The sequence below is a fragment of the Dasypus novemcinctus genome, chromosome 15, assembly GCF_030445035.2.
Source record: "Dasypus novemcinctus isolate mDasNov1 chromosome 15, mDasNov1.1.hap2, whole genome shotgun sequence".
Classification (NCBI taxonomy): Eukaryota; Metazoa; Chordata; class Mammalia; order Cingulata; family Dasypodidae; genus Dasypus; species Dasypus novemcinctus.
Genome location: NC_080687.1, coordinates 18,458,631 through 18,479,958, shown reverse-complemented (window position 1 = coordinate 18,479,958; position 21,328 = coordinate 18,458,631). Strand labels below are relative to the sequence as shown.

Below are 21,328 nucleotides of genomic sequence, written 5' to 3'. Positions count from 1 at the left end.
GGCCCAGTGGTTAGGGCATCCGTCTACCACATGGGAGGTCTGCAGTTCAAACCCCGGGCCTCCCTGACCCGTGGGAGCTGACCCATATGCAGTGCTGATGTGCGCAAGGAGTGCCCCCCCCCACGTAGGGGAGCCCCACATGCAAGGAGGGCCACCCAGGGCAAAAGAAAGTGCAGCCTGCCCAGGAATGGTGCCGCACACACGGAGAGCTGACACAAGATGACGCAGCAAAAAGAAATACAAATTCCCGTGCCGCTGACAACAACAGAAGCGGACAAAGAAGATGCAGCAAATAGACACAGAGAACAGACAACTGGGGTGGGGAGGGAAGGGAAAACAAATATATAAATCTTAAAAAAAATAAATAGAGAGACAACAATTAAATGCAATATATAACCCTGAACTGGATCTAATAATTGAACAAAAAAACACAAACATTATTGGAACATATGAAAAAACTGAAATATAAACTATAAGCTTTAATTAATGTTGAATTTCTTGAACTTTTTAATTATACTTAAGGTGATTATATAAGTGAATATATTTGCTGTTAGGAAATATACATGGAAATATCTTCACTGTTAGCAAACAAACATGGAAGTATGGATCATGATGTATGAAAACCCACTCTCAGAAGTTTAGGATATTGGTAAGTAGACATACAGATGGGTTGAGGGATAGAAGGATATGGCAATGTGGCAAAATGTCAAAATTGTTCAATCTGGGAATTGGAGAGAGTAGTATGTTGTGATTTGCTGTACAAGTTTTATATATTTTTGCAACTGTCCTGTAAAAGTCTGAAACTTTCAAAATTTAAAACTAGGGAAAAAATAATTTTAAATTAAAAAGAAAAAAAGGTAAGTTTCCAATGATACAATTCAAATAACAGCAGATAAAAATTTCAAACATAACCAATAAAGAAAAAGCTTGGACCTAACATTTTTAATTTGGGCAATTAAAAACAGTATCCAACATTTTATCACTCCTTACTACATAGAGAGAACACTTGAGACAAACTCTTATATAATCTGGCATTCATTATTCTCAATCTGAATATATACATTCTAAAATATCTGTACTCATAAAATACTAGGAAAATGTTTCCATTTTATACTTGTTGATAAAGAACTTTAAAATGTTTCATTTTGAATAAACAATCACAACTTAATTTACACTATAGTTTGTAGACATGAAATAATAAACATTACTTATTGACAAATCAGAAATAAAATCTTCAATACAAGTATGGGACTTAATATTAGCTGTGTTTATTAACCAAAGAGATGTATTCAACTGGATTCACTAATGATGTATTTTTTCTATATATATATAAAATATAAAATTTTATTATAATTGACAATACAAAGATAATTTATTGTATATTGCAAATAGGCTCAGATTTCTACAAATTACTGACATGTTGTTTATTAAGATTTATAGTTGGTTTTCTGAATAAAAGTCTTTTAAGTCTGTGGCTAAGTTTATTCCTAAATATTTGATTCAGAGTCTAGTGTAAATGGGATTTTTCCCTGACTTCCTCCTCAAAGTGCACATCAGTAGTCTACAGAAATGCTATTGATTTTTGTGTATTAATCTTGTATTCCACCACTCTGCTGAACTCCTCTATTAGTTCTAGTAGCTCTGTAGATTTTCAGGGTTTTCTAGATATAGAATCATGTCATCAGCAAATAGTCAAAAAGTTCTACCTATTCCTTTCCTATTTGGATGCATTTTATTTTTCTTTCTCTCCTTACTGCTCTAGCTAGAACATCTAGCACAATACTGCATTAAGTGGTGATAGTGGGCATCCACATCTTGTTCTCAATCTCAGAAAGCAAGCTTTGTCTTCTTCTTTGTGTACAATGTGAGTTGTGGGTTTTTCATATATGCACTTTAACATGTTGATAAAAGTTTCCTTCTATTCCTATCTTTTGGAGTTTTCATCAAAAAAGGATGTTGGGTTTTGTCAAACGTCTTTTCCACAAACGATAAAGATGACCATGTGATTTTCCTTCATCAAATAGTAATGTCATGTATTACACAGATTGAACCACCCCCTTGCATAACCACAGGAAAAACCCACCTGATCATGATGTATAATTCTTTTAATGTGCTGTTGGATTAGCTTAGCAAGTAATTCATGGATTATAGTTAACAGCAATATCGTAATATTTCTGAAGCAATGGCAAAGCAGATATATCAATTCCAAGGGACAAAAATAGGTGGGTCGGAGATTTTTCCTTTTGGAGCAGTGAAAACGTTATAAAATTGACTGAGGTAATGACAGCACAACTTTGTGATGAACTGAGAACCACTGAGTGTACACTTTGAATAGATTGTACAACACAAGGGAATGTATAACATAATGAATCCAGTAGGGGAAGATGGACTATGGTTAACAGAACAAATACAAAAACTTTCACTAACGAACTGTAACAAAGTATCTAATATTAACACAGGGTTTCATTAATCAGGGGGTTGGGGGAAAAAATACACCAAAGATAAGATATTGGCTATAATTAATATTAATGTTTTGACAATGCAATGCAAGGTATTGGTGGTAGACTAACGTGAGGAAGCCCTGTATGATGATATGCATGTTTGCTTTATAAGAGTCAACTTATACTATACACTTATAGTTTATGGATGTTCATGTATGAATGATAAACTTCAATAAAAAGGTTAAAAAAAAAGATTTGTAACACCACAAAGAGATTCATTTCACAACTTTTAGAATGGCCACTATTAAGGTCAGAAAACCACAGGTGTTGGAGAGTATATGGAGAAACAGGAACTTATTCACGGTTGGTGGTAATGCAAAATGGCTCAGCCACTGCTGAGGACTGTTTGGCAGTTCCTAAAGAAGTTGAATATAGACTTGCCATGTTATATGGCAATAAGACTACTAGGTATCTATCCTGAAGAACTGAGAGAAGTGACATGGACAGACATCCTCACACCGATGTTCATAGTGGCATTATTCACAACTGCCAAAAGAGTAAATGACCCAGGTGTCAATCAACCAATTAATGGATAACAAAATGGTGATATATATACACAACAGAATATTATGCAGATGTAAGAACAAATGAAGTCATGAAGCATATGACAAAATGGATGAGCCTGGAGGACACTGAGTGAAGCAAGCCAGACACAAAAGGACAAATGCTCTTTGAATACAATATTATGAACTAAATACACTGTATCAACCCATGAAGTTAATAATTACAGGTCACCAGAAAATAGAAGCAAAGTACAGAATGGAAAGCTGAGGGTTAATCTGTGCAGAATTGGTAAAAAAGTTGTTTTACATCTTTGAAAATGATTGGAAGTATGAAAGCACATCAGTGTTTGATTTAGCAGTTATTATGTGGGTATGACAGTGAATAAAAGGGAAGTCTAAGAACATGTACATTACCAAAAGGAAAGCTAAAAAATGTTTAACATGGAACTGTATAACATAGTGAAACTTCATGCAAAATACAAATATGGGTGATATTCCATATATAAAACTGTTGTACAAAACAAATACAATCTAGAGTGATGGAAACAATAGAATAGTAGATATGTATGGCAGAAGTATAGGATACTGAGAGTTGATGAGTGTTTTTTGTTTTCTATTATTACTGAAATAATGAAAATACTCTAATAATGACTGAAGTGATGAATGTACGACTATGTGATTATTCCAAATATCAACGATTACACAATTTGGATAGATTTGTGCTTCACTAATATGTATTAATAAAACTGATGGAGTGGATGTGGCTCAAGCAGTTGAGTGCCCACCTCCCGCATGGGAGGTCCTGGGTTCAGTTCCTATTGCCTCCTGAAAAAACAAAAACAAACGATAAAACCAACTCAGGGAAATCAATGTGGCTCAGCGGTTGTGTGCCGACTTCCCACACAAGAGGTCCCGGGCTCAATCACCGGACTCCCCGGACTTCAAAAAAAGGGAAAGAAAAACAAAGAAGAAAAAAATTGTTATTAAAGAAAGTTTTTAAAAAAGCTAATGAGAGTATGCCTCAGTAAAGCTTTATTATTATTTTTTAATAAAAAGATTTGCAGTTGGGAAGCTGGCCGATCTAAGTTTCAACTGTACGTTCTTCTTCTCTTACTGAAATGTAAAACTTTTAACAGGGGCAACATCAACTGCTGTAAAGTAAAATGCTAAAATTGAAGGGCTTTCCCTAACATTCCTTGAGGAAAACACAAAATGTACTTTTAATATCTGATTGAGGTAACAGAGTAATTCACTTGTCAAAATCAACTTAATATGGGACAAAATTAACAGCTGCTTTTTAATGCATAGGGTGGTTTTCTAAAAGTGGAATCACATATGCATGAAGAGACAGAACCAGGGATTTAAAACATACTAACTTGCTAACAAAGTAAGAAAGTAAAAATTGTATTATGAATATTTATACCTGAGGGCATTTTCAAAATCATTCTCAATTGCCATGGCCAATTTTCTCAGTAGTGGTATTTTAAAAAACTAATATTCATTAGGAAGATTTAATTTTTCTATCAATTTAGTTATTTTATCCAGAGTACCTAGTGATACTAGGTATGAGACAAACATCATACCATTAAGAGTATTTTACTAAAGTTCACCTAATACTGATGGCTAGTTTAAAATTCTTTATCCATAACTTCTTATCCAGTACATTTTTTCACCAAAGGCAAAATTACCATCATTGACTGGCCTGGTAAAGAAAGAAAGAGTAAGAGGAAACAAAATAACAAACATGAGAAGCAAGTCCAGTTGGTCCCATCATCAGAAGAAAGCAGTTGAAGAATCTTCACATATGGTCGATTATGTGCAGAATTAAGCATAGATTTTATAGAATAGAACATTCTTTTCTGTTTGTGATATTAGGGATTAAACAAATTATCTTAATAGTTTACCAGAAGCTTCAAATTTTAATGAACTAAACAATTTTCTAAGTAATGAACACAAGTAACATTTAGTATATAGTAACTTTTCAAATAAGCAGTATCTAAAATAAATTCAAAACTTATTTAAAATTTTCAGTGTAAGATAAACTAGTTTTAAAAGTGTATCAACTGTTTAAAAGCAGGATTTAGAAAAGGAGATATAAAATACAAAACAAAGAAGTTACCCTGTGAAAAGCTGGGTCAAATTACAATCAGAAAAGCCAGGATTTGAGACACGGTATACAACATAGTGCAGGTTATTGATAAGACAAAGATACCCACCCATATACTTTCAGTTTTTAAAATATTTTTTAAAGCCTTTGGAAAAACCGCAATTACAACATTTATTAACAGTGTAATTTAAAAAGCATTTCATCAAAAGAGTATGCTTACAAAACAGAGTTCCTCCCTACTACCACTAGTAAATACTAGATATAGATACTGACTCACATTTTTCTAGTTTAATTTGGTAAGAAATTCTGACTTTTCAGGTGATACTATAGAGACCCATGCCCCGATATGAAGTAATGAAGAATCTATACTGACTTTTCAAAAAATTCTTTTTACAATACTACCATGAACAACTATTGTAAGGTGGCTGTAAATACAAAGTGTAAGTTAAAAACTTCTGAGACTTCCTTGGATCATTAGGTTCAAAATATTCAGTGAATTTAACAAAATCCATATTAATCATATTACAAATAATATATATATTTTTTAAACATTTTTACCTTAGTTGACCCACTTCTATCACCAATTTCTCCTTCCCCAAACCCTCAAAATATAAAAACACTTAAAGTCTTACCATTCTGAACCAGAAAATACTGGAAGAACGTAATCACTTTAAACACAAGTACATCAAAAATGATAAACCAATCAGTTAAAAATAAAATATACCCAAAATAACGTTTCCCAATACTGTTGAGACTACTCAATGATGCTCTTGACACTCCCCAGTAGAGAATTATCGTCTAAACATTCACACTTTTTAGCTATAGTCTGTATAGGTAACTGTACCTAAAATACTCTAGTCATTAAAGACAAGACTGTGGGTTTTATTTCACCTCTGTATCATCTGTATGGTCCTCAGTATGTTCTAAACACAGAAAACAGTGAACAAAATTTCCCTAATAATTCCTGTAATTCTAAACACATTGAAGGGATATTGAAGAGGAATCTACATACTGAAAACTCAGTTGTGCTGAAAACCAAGCACAAAAAATTTTTGGTTACCCATTTTTAAAAACTTACTCCTCACTATGTGATTCTATTAACAAGTCTGTGTTCATAAGTTGCACCTCCAAGTCTACCTTTTTCAAAATTATCTTATGTCCAGTATCTGAGATATTACTGTCCAATAAAATCCCAAGGTATGGGTACACATAAGGAACCTTGAAAACCATGATTGGGCTGCACTGGAATATGAAAAATAAATCAAATAATTTACTCTCAGCTTGCACATAAGTACAATATGACAAATATAGTGACTGTCAGTAACTAGCAAGTACTATGGAAGTAAAGATCAATTTTATAAAATTCTTGACCTCAAAAACTTCAGAGGTCAATTATGGGAGAAACGAATAAAAATAATTGGAACGCAGTAGGGTAAGTAATTTAAAAAAATAAAAATTATACTTTAAATGATAGAGGATCATGACTGGAGTGAAGAGTGAGAGGTAGTAATATATGAGCTGAATCTGCATAGATATTCCTCAGGAGGAAAAAAGGAGAGGTGAGAATCGTTTTGGATTATTGATACCTCTGAAACCAATGAAAGGTCAAACTAAACAATACATCAGTTACTTAATATGGTACAGACATAATTAAGTATATTAAGATTTTGTCTGTTAAAAGTGTGTGTGGAGTATAAGACCCAGTAATCACTTCCTAGTGGACGTATTCAGAAAAGACTTTTAAGAAACTGCTACTTAAGAGTCATGATATATAATTAAGAGATCAAATATCCTTGCTTGCAGGAAACAGTCCCAGTTTGTACAATAACATTTAAGATTTCTATACATATGATTAGTTATTATTACAAGTGTTAAACAATCTCTTTGAGAAATGATCAAAGAATTCAATAGCTCGTTAAAACACACACCTTCAACCTTAAATACCTCAAATAGTCAAAATTCCAAAGATTATTTTCAAGAATATGTGTAAATACTACATACTTGTATTTCACTTGAACACAAAAATCTAAAGTCAAGTTCCAATTATGTACCACCTGCAGTATTCAAAAATAGTCCTTGGTTATTGTACACAATCAAATTGTTTTAGGGAATAAAAACATATAAACAACCAAAAATTGGTCATAATTAGAGGAATGTTTGTGACACCACTGCAATATTACCATCATTGTCCATTTTTATTTCCACTATCATGTCCAAACCACTGGAACTGGGGACTAGGCAAAAAAGAGGTCACAACTAAACCTAACACCATATACCACAGCAAATAATACTTCAGTTTTTTCCATGAGATGATTAAGCAGCTATAAAAACTCCCTTTCAAAGTCTGTCCTTTCTTTGGATGCTTCAGGTGTTTATTTAGACTTCCCCAAACAATCTTCTACTGCACCAGAATAAAATCAACTCACTATACCTGAATATTTTGTGAAAAAAGAAGAATGATGGCTATGTGGAAACCACCAAATGGCAACTAACCCTTCAAAAAATAACATGCTATTTCAGAAAATTTTTTTTAACAATTTAAAAATATCGTTGTTTTTGCACAGTTCTGTTAAATGGTGTTTGTTTTTAAAAATTCAGTTCATCCTAAGAAAATATATAAGGCACTGGAATGAAAACGTCACATTATGTTATACTGTTATTACATTATTATAGAGAATAATAGCTTTAGAAATATATTAAAGACGTTGTATTCTCACTTGTGGTTCAAACAAAATTTTGTGGCTCAAAGTAGATTTTAACATTAAAATAAAAATTTCAAAAATTAAAAAAAAAAAGGAATGATGGCCATGTGGAAATCACAAAATGGCAACTAACCCCTCAAAAAAATAACAAGCCATTTCATAAAATAAAATTATACCCACTTTATACAAAGTAAAAACAGATGGGTTCATTCTGCCAGCACTAATTAGGTAAATTTTACTATCGGCTAGAGTTTCTGTTTTGAATTTTGTAAATGGCACACCAGATGAAGCTAGGTTATAATTAAATTGAGTAAATTGAATAAACAATGATTATAAAGCAAGCAGGCAAAGAGACTGACATAAAAAAGAGATTGGTTAAATTCAGCAAATTTGGCAATACTTATCAAGAGGAAGTAATATCTGAAAGAAAAATGCCACTATTGACAAAAATGAAAAAGATACGATATATAAACTCCTGGGTATCCACTGTGGGGCAGTGATGCTTTTATCAGTTCTTCCCATAATATTTGCTCTGATTTATAACCATGACTACCAATGAACGATCTGGACACTAATTTGGATTCCTCAGGAACCTTGGTCCTAGGATATGAAGTGCTCTGCTCAGTGAGCCTTCTAAAAACACTGGAAAAGAACATACAAATTAATAACTTTGCAATATAATTGACAAATTCTTAACTAAATGAATTTAGTTAATATGAGTAAGCCATTTTTAGTAGATTCCTAACTTTCAGATTGGCTCTGGATCAGGGGTCGGCAAACTTCTGTAAAGGGCCAGATAGAAAATATTTTAGGCTTTGCAGGTCATGTGTACTTAATATAAGTCTCATTCAGCTGAGTCACAACTATTCAACTCAACTGCTATAGTACAAAAGCAACCATAAACAATACATTAACAAATTAGTGCCCTATGTTCCAGTAACACTAATACAAAAAAACAGGCAGTGAGTAGATATGGCCTGGCCTGCGACAGTCTGTCCTGTCAACCCCTGGTCCAAATGAAACAATTTTAATTTTGAGACTAAAGTTTTAAGTCATCATTTAAAAAAATTCTCCCTTTTCATTTGTAGTCTGAAAGCCCAGTTCAAGATTGCCACAACATAATTCCATCGAATACTACTCACACAGAATATTAGCTAATATTTACAAAACATCCTATATGAATTTTGACTTCCATTCTGCACAACACTTGGCCCTCTCTCCACTAAAGTCCACAGGCCCCATAAAAAATTTAACTACCATTCTTTTCACATTTCAAGGTATTACAACCAGTGTTTTTCAAGTTTTGCTAAAGAACAGAATTAATAACCTGTGGAGCTTTTAAAAAATGCAGATCCCATGTGCAAGAGCATCGTTCTGTGAGCTAGAGCAGATGTATGTCACTACTGCAAAGTGGTGGGAAATGTGAAGATGCATGGGAAAAATACAACTGGTATGACCTATGGACTGTGGTTAACAGCAATGCTGTAATGTTCTTGCATCAATGCCAAGGATGTACTATGTTGATAATGGGGGGGTATGGAAAAAGTGTGCCAAATGTACACAATGGACCATAGTTGGTGGTAATATAGTCTGATGATATCAAACCATAATCTGTAACAAATGTCCCACCATAGGTTGGTGTTTTGGTAAAGGGGTATTTTATGGAAATTCTACACATGTGCATGACTATTTCCTAAGCTCACAACTTCTGTAATAAAAATATATTTGGAGAAAAAAAAACTGGCAGTAAACAAAAACAAACAAAAAAGCAAACCCCATGGACCCTACTGAATCAAAAACTTTGGTGGATGACATCCCAAGACATTTTTCTTTTATAAGCTCCACAGATAAGCTGTACATTAAAAACTACTGGACCTAACAAAAAAATATGAACAATGGACATTTTGTGACCAAATTTAATAGGATCACAAAACAAATGAATCAATTTGTAAGATTTAAGACATAGGAATCCACATATTTTAAAAGCTCTTGCTGCATTACCTTTAATGCTTTTGGTTCACTATTACACATTCTCTATTAGTTATACAGACAGACAAAGGAATATGATTGCGTCAGACTGCTGACTAAGCAAGTTTATTATGAACCTATGGTCATATACATTAATTGTCAAAATGTACATTAATTTTCAAGTTTATTATGAACCTATGTTCAAATATTGAGAGCTATTCTAACCCATTCAAGTGTGACTAAAAATTCTTCAACAGCAAATCATGTATATATTTAGTTTAATGCAGAATATTTAAAACACAACTAGTTCACAAACTATTTTACACTTACTGTTTATGTATGTTTATGTGTGAGTGACATACTTCAATAAATAAAAAAAACAGAACTAAAGTGCTTTTATTTCTTTACCAAAAAGAAAGTATTAACATTTACTATAACAGAAAAAGAAACGTCTTAGATTGTTTAATTAAGCAGTCTCCAATCAAAAGTGACTCAATTCTCCTGAACAAAATATTTCATAACTACATAGTAAACTATGAAAGCTAAAATAAAAGTTACTTGTGTATTTTTCTGACATTAACTTCTCAGGATAGAAAAGTTTACTCAAAGAAATGGCATCAAAAAATTATCTTGATTAAAATGTTTTACTCAACCCCGAAATGTTTCCGCAAATAAAGACTGGTACACTGCCATATTCAACTGTTTAAACTACTTAATCTACAATAAATGGAGCAACCTAATAAAAAAGTCAAAAGACAATCTCATAAAGTTCCCACTGTTTTTAGAATACGCTCTTATATTGTGTCCAAAAGCAGAAACTTTCGACCTAATAAATATAACCTAGAAAATGGTCAAATAAACTCCACACAATGGTAAAAGCAAACCAAAATACAATTTAGACACAGTATAAAAATGTACACATTGTAAAGCCAGTCAAAAGTATAATATTCTTTAGGAATGAAATATGCTTACTCTGTAATAACAGCAGCCTTTATTAAAGAGAAAACTTCCTCTAAATAGAAATAAAGAATGAAATTTTAAAAATAACAATTAATGAAGTGCTCACTTAATGCCCCTGAAACTCTTAAAAAATGTATTCATTTGTATGTCATAAAATTATGATCACGTTGAAAGTTAACAAGCATGTCTTCTCTCATAATATTAAAAAAGTTTCCTGTACAAGACAAAATATTTAATAAGTATTTTACTCTTCAAAAACCATACTCTTATTTCCATTGGAGTATTTCTATATTACAAATATTTGAAAGAAATGAAAAATAGCATCTTAAAACTACTTTAAGTCTTGAATTATTACTTGGACAAGCTGAACACTTACCGTTTGGTTCCTCCCTTTAAACTGAACAGTGAAAAAAGAGAAAGCGCATAAGAGGGCCTAATTTCAAAGCTTTTAAAGACAAAAACAAACATTGAAATTATTTAACAACTTTTCTCAAATTTAAATTTCAAAGTGAATGAAAAACTGATGTAACAATTGCCTCAATATTTGTTAGAAATCTGCAGAGCTTTCATTAATATTTCACTTAGCACTTGATTAGTTTATATTAAATTTTAAGAAGCCAGGAACAAGATAAAACTGACACTAAAATGATGAAAAACTTGTACCTATTCAAATTTCTAATCTTTAAAAAAATCTAAATATTTAATTCCATTGTTTTGAGCCATCATAGCTCATTTACATTCCATTTAAATATGATGCCATTCAGAAAATTAAAAGTGTAACAAGTTTGTGCCCTATCTAACATAAATACCAGCTTAAAAACAAAATCTTCATTACTTTAGTCCAGGGTTCACCAAACTTTTTCTGTAAAGATCCAGAGAGTAAATTTTTTAGATTTTGTGGGTCATAAATGGTCTCTAATTTTTCCCCCCACCAACCCTTTGAAAATGTGAACGCCATTCTTAGCTGTGGCAAGGCTATACAAACACAGGGCTGTGGAACCTTGAATATAGTTTGCAGAGCCTTGCTCTAGTCAAATTAATCTACTAAAAGAAGGTTCAAAGGCAGCAGGTGTAGCTCAGTGTTTTGAGCACCCGTATCCCATGTATGAGGTCATGGGCTCAATCCCCAGAGCCTCCTTAAAAAGAAAGCTTCAAATATGCAACACATACTTTAAGTAACACCTTGAAAACTAATTATTTGATATTTAAATATATATTCACCTAATCCTTTTTAAGAGCAAAATCTTGGGTAATAATAAATGACCTACTTTTTAAATGACAAACGCAGCACAAATCTTTCTAAATATCTAATTCATCTCTTCTCAGAGTTCATTGGATTTTGGTAAAAATTTTCCACCATTAAAATAAATTTTCAACACAAATGTTTTTAAATTAAGAAGTTGGGGTAATTCAATTTTGCAATTGTAGTAATGTTTCCACAGATGAATTTTTAGAATGGAATAATCTTAAGACTATATAACCCTAATTATACCTATATCGAATGCCACTCAACATATAGAAACAAGAGCATAAGTTCTTAAAATACTGTGACTTTTTCAGAGTTCTGTGGGGACAACGCAATCAAGCTGAACAGGAGAATGTATTTTACTTAATCATTTCCTGATAGTCCCCAAAATGATCATTAATGTACATGACATGTTACAAATATGACAAATTCACACCAAGAATGTAAAGTTTATGCCAGAAAACTATACAAAGAGAGCTAATTCCACTTATTTTAATATAAGGAAATACTTTAGAAGAAGAAATTTTCAGACATACTAAACTAGGTAGAATTTGTTAATCCTCAATGGAAAGAAAATTTCACTAAAAATATATCACATGTGGTTAAAGATATAAACACTATCTTTTTTAAAATACAGAGCTGAATTTTTAATTTCTGCCTTCTTCTGTAACATCAGAAAAGTATCCTCATGTTGATAATTCCAATAGAAATTTATGTTCAAACATAACAACCAAAAATTTAAGAATACAGTTTAAGATGTATCACCAAGCAAATGCTGTGCATCCTAAGAGGAAAAGAGAATAGTAAAATGATGCTGGAAATTACTCAAAAAAAATTTACAATGCTTAAAAATATTTACAAAACCAATGTGGTCACAATTTAAGTCAATTTTTTAAAAAGTCAATTAGGCCTCTAAGTGAATTACTGAATTTAAATGCCATATAATTTTCATACAAAGGATTATTTAATAGAAGCTAAGAGAAAATTTTACTGTTACCATGCAAGCCATGATTTTACTGTGTATGTGTGTATCCTTTTTAATTTAAAAAAAAAAAAAAGTTTTAAAACTTTTTATGGACAGCAGACCTGGTGCACTGAGATGAGAATTAATATTTGTTGCCTCAAGAAAATGGGAGGAAATTACTTAAAAATCTTGGCTTTTAAAACAGCTACAGAAAAAAATACTAGTAAATATTATTTAAAATAATGAATTATTAGGTTGGCATTCTCCCAAGGTGAGAATTGTAGATTTTAACATATTTGAAGTATTCTTATTAGAGCTCCCTGCCAAAACAAAACCCCCAACCCAAATCAGATCAAGTCTTTAAGGCCTAAAAATTCAGGGAAAAGAGAATGTTATATATCACCAGAGAGATGAAATCAGCAAAATCCAAAATGTGAAATACTCTATACAGGGCTCTGTTTCTTTAAAAAAAGAAAGAAAGAGAGGGAGGGAGGGAGGGAAGGAAGGAAGGAAGGAGAAAGGGAAGAAAAGTTATTAGGGAAAAAAAAAGAAGGAAAGAGAACCTAGGCTAAAAGGGTCAGATATATCAGTTAATTTGAAGGAAAACAGTTGTTAAAGTATGAAAATATAAGCAAATTTGGGCTTTGACTAGTTAGTATTAAAGAACTGACAATTTTCGAGCTATGATAAAGGTAATTTAAGAGTCCTCATCATTTAGCAATACGAAAATGAAAGTACATGATTTCAAGGACTCAAAACAATTCAGGAGAGGAAGCAGATATACATAGAGATGAAAAAGATCAGCCATGTGTTGATAATTCTTTTGGTTTGGGTAATGAGCATATACTATCATACTTCTGAAAATGTCTAGGTCCTTCTAAGTAAAAACTTTTTAATACCAGTTAAACAGTTAAAGTCATCAAAGTAAAGATGATGTATTTATCAAGTCTTTTCATCTAATAATGTAGACACACAAATGCAAAAAATAAGGGAAACTATAATATCCATTTCATAAATCATAAATATTATCTCAAGTAACTAATTTTAACCTACTGCCTAGAAAGGTTAACCTACTGGTTTAACATATACAAACATGAGAAATTCAGAAAGATCAAAAAATATACCACTACACAAAACAAGATCTAAAGAATTCTGAGTATAGACCATCCACTGAGAAAGATGAAAGACCATTTTAATTAAGAAGTATTTTACTTACATTTTCCATATAATTTGGCTTAAAGCCCTCTTGCTGTCGCCTAAGTTCTTCCTGTTCTCTGTGTCTTATCATTTCTTCTTCACGACGGCGATGTTCTTCTTCATGTCTGAAAGATTTTTAAATAAAAATGTCTACATTGTAAAACGTGTATCTCAGATATTTTGCTGTATTTCAATTAAAACAAAATAATTTACACAAATCAAATTATGCCAAATCAGTTAATAATGATTGGCCATAGCTAACTAGGTTTTTACCTGCATTCTACTAATTCGGTCCAAGATTTTAATAAATCAAATAAACCAAAGAAATAAAGTAATTTAACTAAGGATGAACTAAAAAAGTTACACAGTTGAGTGTTTATAACCAAGAGACAAAGAGACCAAAATCTCTTAATATTTAACATATACTATAAAGAAATGAAAAGACTGGGATCTTTCACTGGTATAGCATAATTCCTAATGGTACTAAAACCCATCCCAAGGAAGCCATTGCAAAAAACCACACTGCCAACAAAAAACTCCTATTAGACCCGTGTAGAGCTGGCCATGCGCAGTGCTGATGCGCGCAAGGAGTGCCCTGCCACGCAAGGGTGTCCCCCGCGTGGGGGAGCCCCACGTGCAAGGAGTGCGCCCGTAAGGAGAGCCGCCCAGCGCGAAAGAAAGTGCAGCCTGCCCAGGAATGGCGCCGCCCACTCTTCCCTTGCCGCTGACGACAACAGAAGCGGACAAAGAAACAAGACGCAGCAAAAAGACACAGAAAACAGACAACCGGGGTAGGGGAGGGGAATTAAATAAATAAATAAATCTTTAAAAAAAAAAAAAAAAAAAAAAAACTCCTATTAGGTGCAGAAGGCAGCCTTAACATCTTCCTACACCATTTAATTAATGGAGGAAATCCCCTGGAACAGGTGTCAGCCCATAACCTGTTTTTGTAACTTAAATTTTAGACAACAATCACTTGCTTCTTGTCTAGTCTATATTCCTCCCAGAGGAGATGAAACAAAGACCACATGGTCTACAAAGCCTAAAATTTGTATGACCTAGCCCTTTTCCAGAAGTCTGCTGACCCCTGTCCTAGAAGTATATTTGAGTATGGAAAAATCAAAATAAATTGAGTAAAAAAATATTATACCAGATGACTATTAAATGAGTAATAATGTTTTTTATATGACTAATATACCTAAACTATAAAATTATATTGACCTAATGAGATCACATTACAGTGGCATTTAAATCACTACAAGCTCAAATATATATGCCCTCTACCCCCCTCCCAAAAAAGCCAAAGTAATTTAAATAAGTGAAGGCAACAAAAAGCTACATCCTCCAAACATACAAACATGAAGTTAAAACCTGGCTGTTACTATCTTGTTGGACCACATGTAAGTGAATAATGAGACAATGTTCCAAAGAGATTTTCAAGTAAGATCTTAACTATTTTGAGATTCCCCACCCCCAAATCCCCAAAATACATCTATACTGTGTTCTTTAAAAATAAAAACAAAAAAAAATTTCATGTAGGCTGGCTAATACATTTCCCAACAGTAACACATTTATCAATTTTACTGTTCAAAAAACACTTTCACACTCATACATTACTGAAAATGTATATAGATACAGGTGAAAAAATTGCATTTAAAAACTCTAGGGCCTCATGTTTTGAAATTCAGTTTTTTCTATTTAAAGAAGGGTCAATTCTTATATCCCCCAATGGAATCTGAGGCAACAGCCCTTGAAGAGGTTAGTATTTCTGTAGTAAAATAAACATTCATACTAAGTGTAAAAAACATAGGCTTTACATGAGCACAACATGAGTTCTGGTTAAGGCTCTGTCATTAGATAGGCTCAGGTCACATCTTGCCACTAAATGACACATGACTAAATTTGGTTTTAAAAGCATTCTGGTTTACATTTCACAAAGTATTATGGGTATATACAACCATGGTGGGATCTACTTTATAACACAAAATATTTTAAACATGAAAACCCTTCCCAGTAAACTAAACAGAAATACCTGCACAAATGTGAAAAATTTTTATGTACACACACAGAGACACATGGCAGCAACATCTGTAAAAGCAAACACTGAAGACAACTAACCATTTATAAATAGGGGATAATTATGGTTCAAGGGTGCCAAGGAACAAAATATAACTGTTAAAAAAAGACACAGGTTTCATTTATTGATATGAAAGAATACACACCCGTCAGAAAAAAAGGCAAGTCAAAGAATAGTATTCCTATCTGCTTTTAAAAAGCATTTCACAATTTTTAAAAAGCATCTGTATGAGCATAGGACTTTATCATTTCAGGGTTTTTAATAACATGTCCTATTATCACAATGTCTTAAGTAAATAAAAGCCAAATAAAGTATCTTTAAAAATAAACTTTATGATGTGTACCAGCCAGCAGATTTACAAGTCAGAAGAGAAAAAAAGTAGCAAAAAAAAAAAAGGGGGGGGGGGCAATTAAACATTCACTGTCTTTTTCTCTCGTTCCTGTCAACAATCCCAGAATATGCATTTTATTTTGAACTTGTGATTATACAACAATGACAATTCCACAACTTAAATTTACATACAACATACAGGAACATTCCTTCTATTCCACAAGCTGCTTTAATGACCATCACGCTTATATTTATATTTAAAGTCTCTTCAGATCAAGGTTTACTTCCCAGGTTATATTCATAAATGGAACTAATAAAAGTATGACAAATTAATATCCTTTTAATATTTAGTGAAAATTTTAATTTTATAATTCGTTTTAATTAATATAAAGAATTATTTTAAATTTAATTAATATAAAGAATTGTTTTCAGATTTCAAACATTTCTGTAGGAAAGAGTGAATTACAGGCTCTATGCACTGAGTCCATGAGGTCAATGGATAAAAATACTCTGTTGATTCTGTTAAGCACCACCTCCCATACTTATCACAGGGTCCACTGCATAAAGTCTTTATAAAGAATCAGTGGCAGTTACAACTTGAACCAGGTCATCTTTTAGTATTTCTTTCAAACCTCCTTAGAAGACCTAAAGAATTAAATGACCCAGGAAAAACTGTTCAGGTATTTTTATTGTTAATATCTCATTTATCTAAATTTAAATGGAATCTGATGCCCTTACACAGTAAAATTACATAATGAAAAATCATGTAATGAAAAATTACCACGTACAGAGAATACTCATTACATAAGGAAAACAATATTGAAGACATGAAAAGATTAAATAAACCATTAAAAATCCCATAAACAATCCATTCTACTATATCGTTTTAATAATCTGGACATTCTAAACTAATGTGTACCTCCAACCTATATTACTTTAAGTTCCACAATGGGAGAGCCTGTGTTTTTTGTTTCCTCCACTTTATCTCTAACACCTACAGTACGGTTGTGTTGTGCTTTTCTAAACTTCATTTTGAACTCATTTTAGACTTAACAGAAGTTGCAAAATTAGTACAGTTGGTTCCCGAATACCCCTAGTAAAATTATAAAAACCAGGAATTAAAACTAATACAATACTATTAACTAAACTACAGATCTTACTTGAAATTTCACCAGTTTTCTCCACTAATGTCTTTATCCTGTTCCATGATCCTATCCAGAATCCCACATTACATCTTACTGTTATTTCTCCATAGACTCCTCCACTTCAGAACAGTTCAGACATTCCTTTTTGTTATCTTTCATGAGCTTGACACTTTTGAAGAGAACTAATTATTTTTTTACACATTCTTCAATTTATGTTTGATGTTTTCATCCTGACAGGAATGAAGTTACACTTTTACCAGAATACTAAAGAAGTGATGTTATGCCTTTTCAGTGCGTCTTATCAAAGGGTTCCTGATACCAACATCTTACTATGAGTGTATAATATTAATATTAGCCTTAATCACTTAGATAAGGTGGTAGGTATTTCCTAGGTTTCTCCACTTTAAATTCTACAGTGTAAAGTCAAATACTATCATTTATATTTTGTTGCTGAAAATCTTCCATTTCTGGCCACTGGAGCTTCTACTAGGGTGACTATTGATCATGGCTACTGGGGTGCCACTAATATTTCTAGGCCATGTCTCAATGGATAGGACTATGCAAAATATGCTATACTAATCCATAAATATGCACACATGGATATTTCTGCATCTATCTATCTGTGTATATTAAGTACCATTGAACTCACTTGACTTTGATAGCTCTGGTACCAACACAAGGGCACAGGATTCGCTGAAATTTTAGCCTTTTCCCTTTCCATCTTTCTCCAACAAAGAAAGCCTGAATCTCATTACTATAATATATTTTACAGGTCTGTTTGCATAAGGAAGTATATACACAAAGAAGTTTCAGAATTGCTAACCTATACCACTGTGAGAAACAAATTTAATATCAAAATTACAGAATGTACACACAATTCTTGCCTTAGTGTATCCAATTAATATACTGTTACCCAGTTATTTAAATTACTTATTTCTTTCCTCTTCTCCTTTCATTCAGTGCGCTGTTATTCATCTGTAATATACTTAGGGTCATCCCTAAAAGTCTTTGTATCCCATTTTAAGATACAACCTTCCCCTCCACCTACTTGGTTTTAATTATTAATATTCAGGTATTTTTAAAATATGTGAAGTGTAGAATATCATTTTTTAAAGCCTGTCAAGTCTTTAAGAGGATTCAGATAAGGTTTTAGGTTTGGGAGGGAAAGTTTCCTTAACTTTGTAGAAATGGAACACTTGGACATGCTTATATAAGGAAAGAAGTAAAAGTTAAAAAAAAAAAATCCCTGAAGCAAGCAGTTAAGTGGGGAGTTGTGTACACAATGGTTCTTAAACTTTAGGGTAAATAAGAATCACCTGAAGGGCTTATTAAAACACAATCTGGAAAAAAACAAAAACAACAACAAAAACAACAACAACAAAAAATAACAGGCAAAAAGAAACAAAAACAGAAAAACACTATATGGGGAAGTGGATATGGCTCAAGTAGTTGGGCACCTGCATTCCACAACAGAGGTCCCATGTTTGGTTCCTGGTGCCCCCTAAAGAAGATGAGCAAGACAGCGCGCTGACAAAATGAAGAGACACACAAGGAAACACAACTAGCAGGAGCAGAGGTGGCTCAAGTGATTGGGTGGCTCCCTCCTACATGGGAGGTCCTGGGCTTGGTTCCTGGTGCTTCCTAAATAAGATGAGCAGAGAGCAGGTAGCAAGGGCAAACAGTGAGGAGAGGGGGGAAGAAAGAAAGAAAAGAAATCTTAAAAAAAACAAAAACAAACCCAACAATATGGCCTAGTCTCATCACCAGTCAACAGATCAGGGTGGAACCCATTTCCTTGCACATTTAAAAACTAACAACATCCCACATAAGAATGCCAATGTTGCTAGTCCAAGGACCACATGGGATACAAAAACTTAAGAGTAATTTCATAATAAATATGTATAAACATACATATATAACAATATGCAAAGACAAACTCGGAAAAATAGATCAAAATATTGAATACCACCTATCTCCATCCAGACTGCTGGAGACACTTCAAACTCATTCACCGTTTATTTTCTTCTTTATACTTTTACTTTCCCATGAATACCTTACTTTTTACCATGAGCACTTTACTACTTTTACAACACTTTGAAAAACAAAATTTCTAGGCTTATTACTTCATCTATCATAGTTTTATTCATAACATTTTCCTAATTATTATACTTTTTGAAACTTTAAAGAGTAATATTATACCTCACAACTAAGGCATAAGGAAAGCTGTTAATTTTTTGTTTATACAAGGCGGATTATCCACTTTCTCAAAATTTCTTACCCTACTAAATTATTTTCAGTTGACAATCACTATTGTCTACGATGTACCAAGATTTTAAATCCCCACGCCAGTTTTAACATGGATTCCATTCCCAGAAATCTTTTCGAACAAATCACCAGGAACACAAAGTTGCATAAAACATTCATAGTAGGGAAGCGAATTTGGCTCAAATGATAGGGTGTCTGCCTACCACATGGGAGGTCCAGGGTTCAAACCCAAGGCCTCCTGACCCTTATGGTGAGCTGGGCCACGCACAGTGCTGATGAGCGCAAGGAGTTCCATGTCACACAGGGGTGTCCCCCACGTAGGGGAACCCCACACGCAAGGAGTGCGCCCCGCAAGGAGAGCTGCCCTGCATGAAAAAAGTGCAGCCTGCCCAGGAGTGGTGCCACACACAGAGAGCTGATGCAGCAAATGATGCAACAAAAAAAGATTCCTGGTGCTGCTGACAAGAATACAAAGCAGACATAGAACACACAGTGAACGACACAGAGAACAGACAACGGGGGGGGGGGGGGCAGGGAGATTAAAAATTAAACCTTTAAAAAACAAAACAAAGCACATTCATAGTAACATTATAGTCGTGTAAAATAAAATCTAAGGACAATTCAAACACATTGACCTATAAGAAAATGAACTAGAAAACTAGAGCATATTCTTACAATGAATTAAATGAAATAATATCTAAATTCCTTATGTACCTTCAAAATTTACGCAAAGTCCCTTTAACCAGCTAAAAATCCTTAAGAATAATAAAGAATTTTGATCCTGTGTGATAAAAAATAGGCAATTATTTTTATTTTCCAACTTGTTCATAGTGGGCAGCAAGGAGTTTTATTAATTACACACAATAAAAAATACGTATGTACATTAATGTTACAATGATGTTCTTTTACCTCAGTTGTATCTGCTTGCGCTTTTGCAGCTCTTGATTTCTGAGTTCTTCCAGGCGTCTGAGCTCTTCTTGACGCCTCATCAGATCTACAAAATATTGATTGCACATTAATGTTTTCAGTTCCCCTTTCTGTATTTTTGTATCAACAAGCATAGAGATACTCTTGTTGGTAATATTAACCATTTAATAATAAAAGACTGAATTACTATCCTTTTGTTTCTTCACGTATATAAAATGAAAAAATTCATCTATGTTAAGGAGTTAACCGGTAATAATTATTTTAGCATAGGGTCTGACACATATTAAAAACAATGTATAATATATAATATCAAACCATTATCATTTAAATTCTGTTAAACAAACTACAGTATTTTTCTGCAGCATAAATGCAAATTCCAAAAAGATTCTTTGGGAAAGACCAGGAGAGGGTACCTAAGAACCAGACCAGATAATCG

General features: G+C 32.9%; 1 protein-coding gene across 1 annotated transcript in view; it reads right to left on the bottom strand.

The window, feature by feature from the left end:
• Positions 1-21,328, bottom strand: part of LOC101426431 (paraspeckle component 1) — a 73,657-nt gene that overhangs the window by 14,068 nt on the left and 38,261 nt on the right. Inside the window, 2 exon segments of the mRNA XM_004446710.4 lie at positions 14,168-14,273; positions 20,875-20,959. Of these exon segments, the coding sequence (XP_004446767.1) occupies positions 14,168-14,273; positions 20,875-20,959 (191 nt within the window).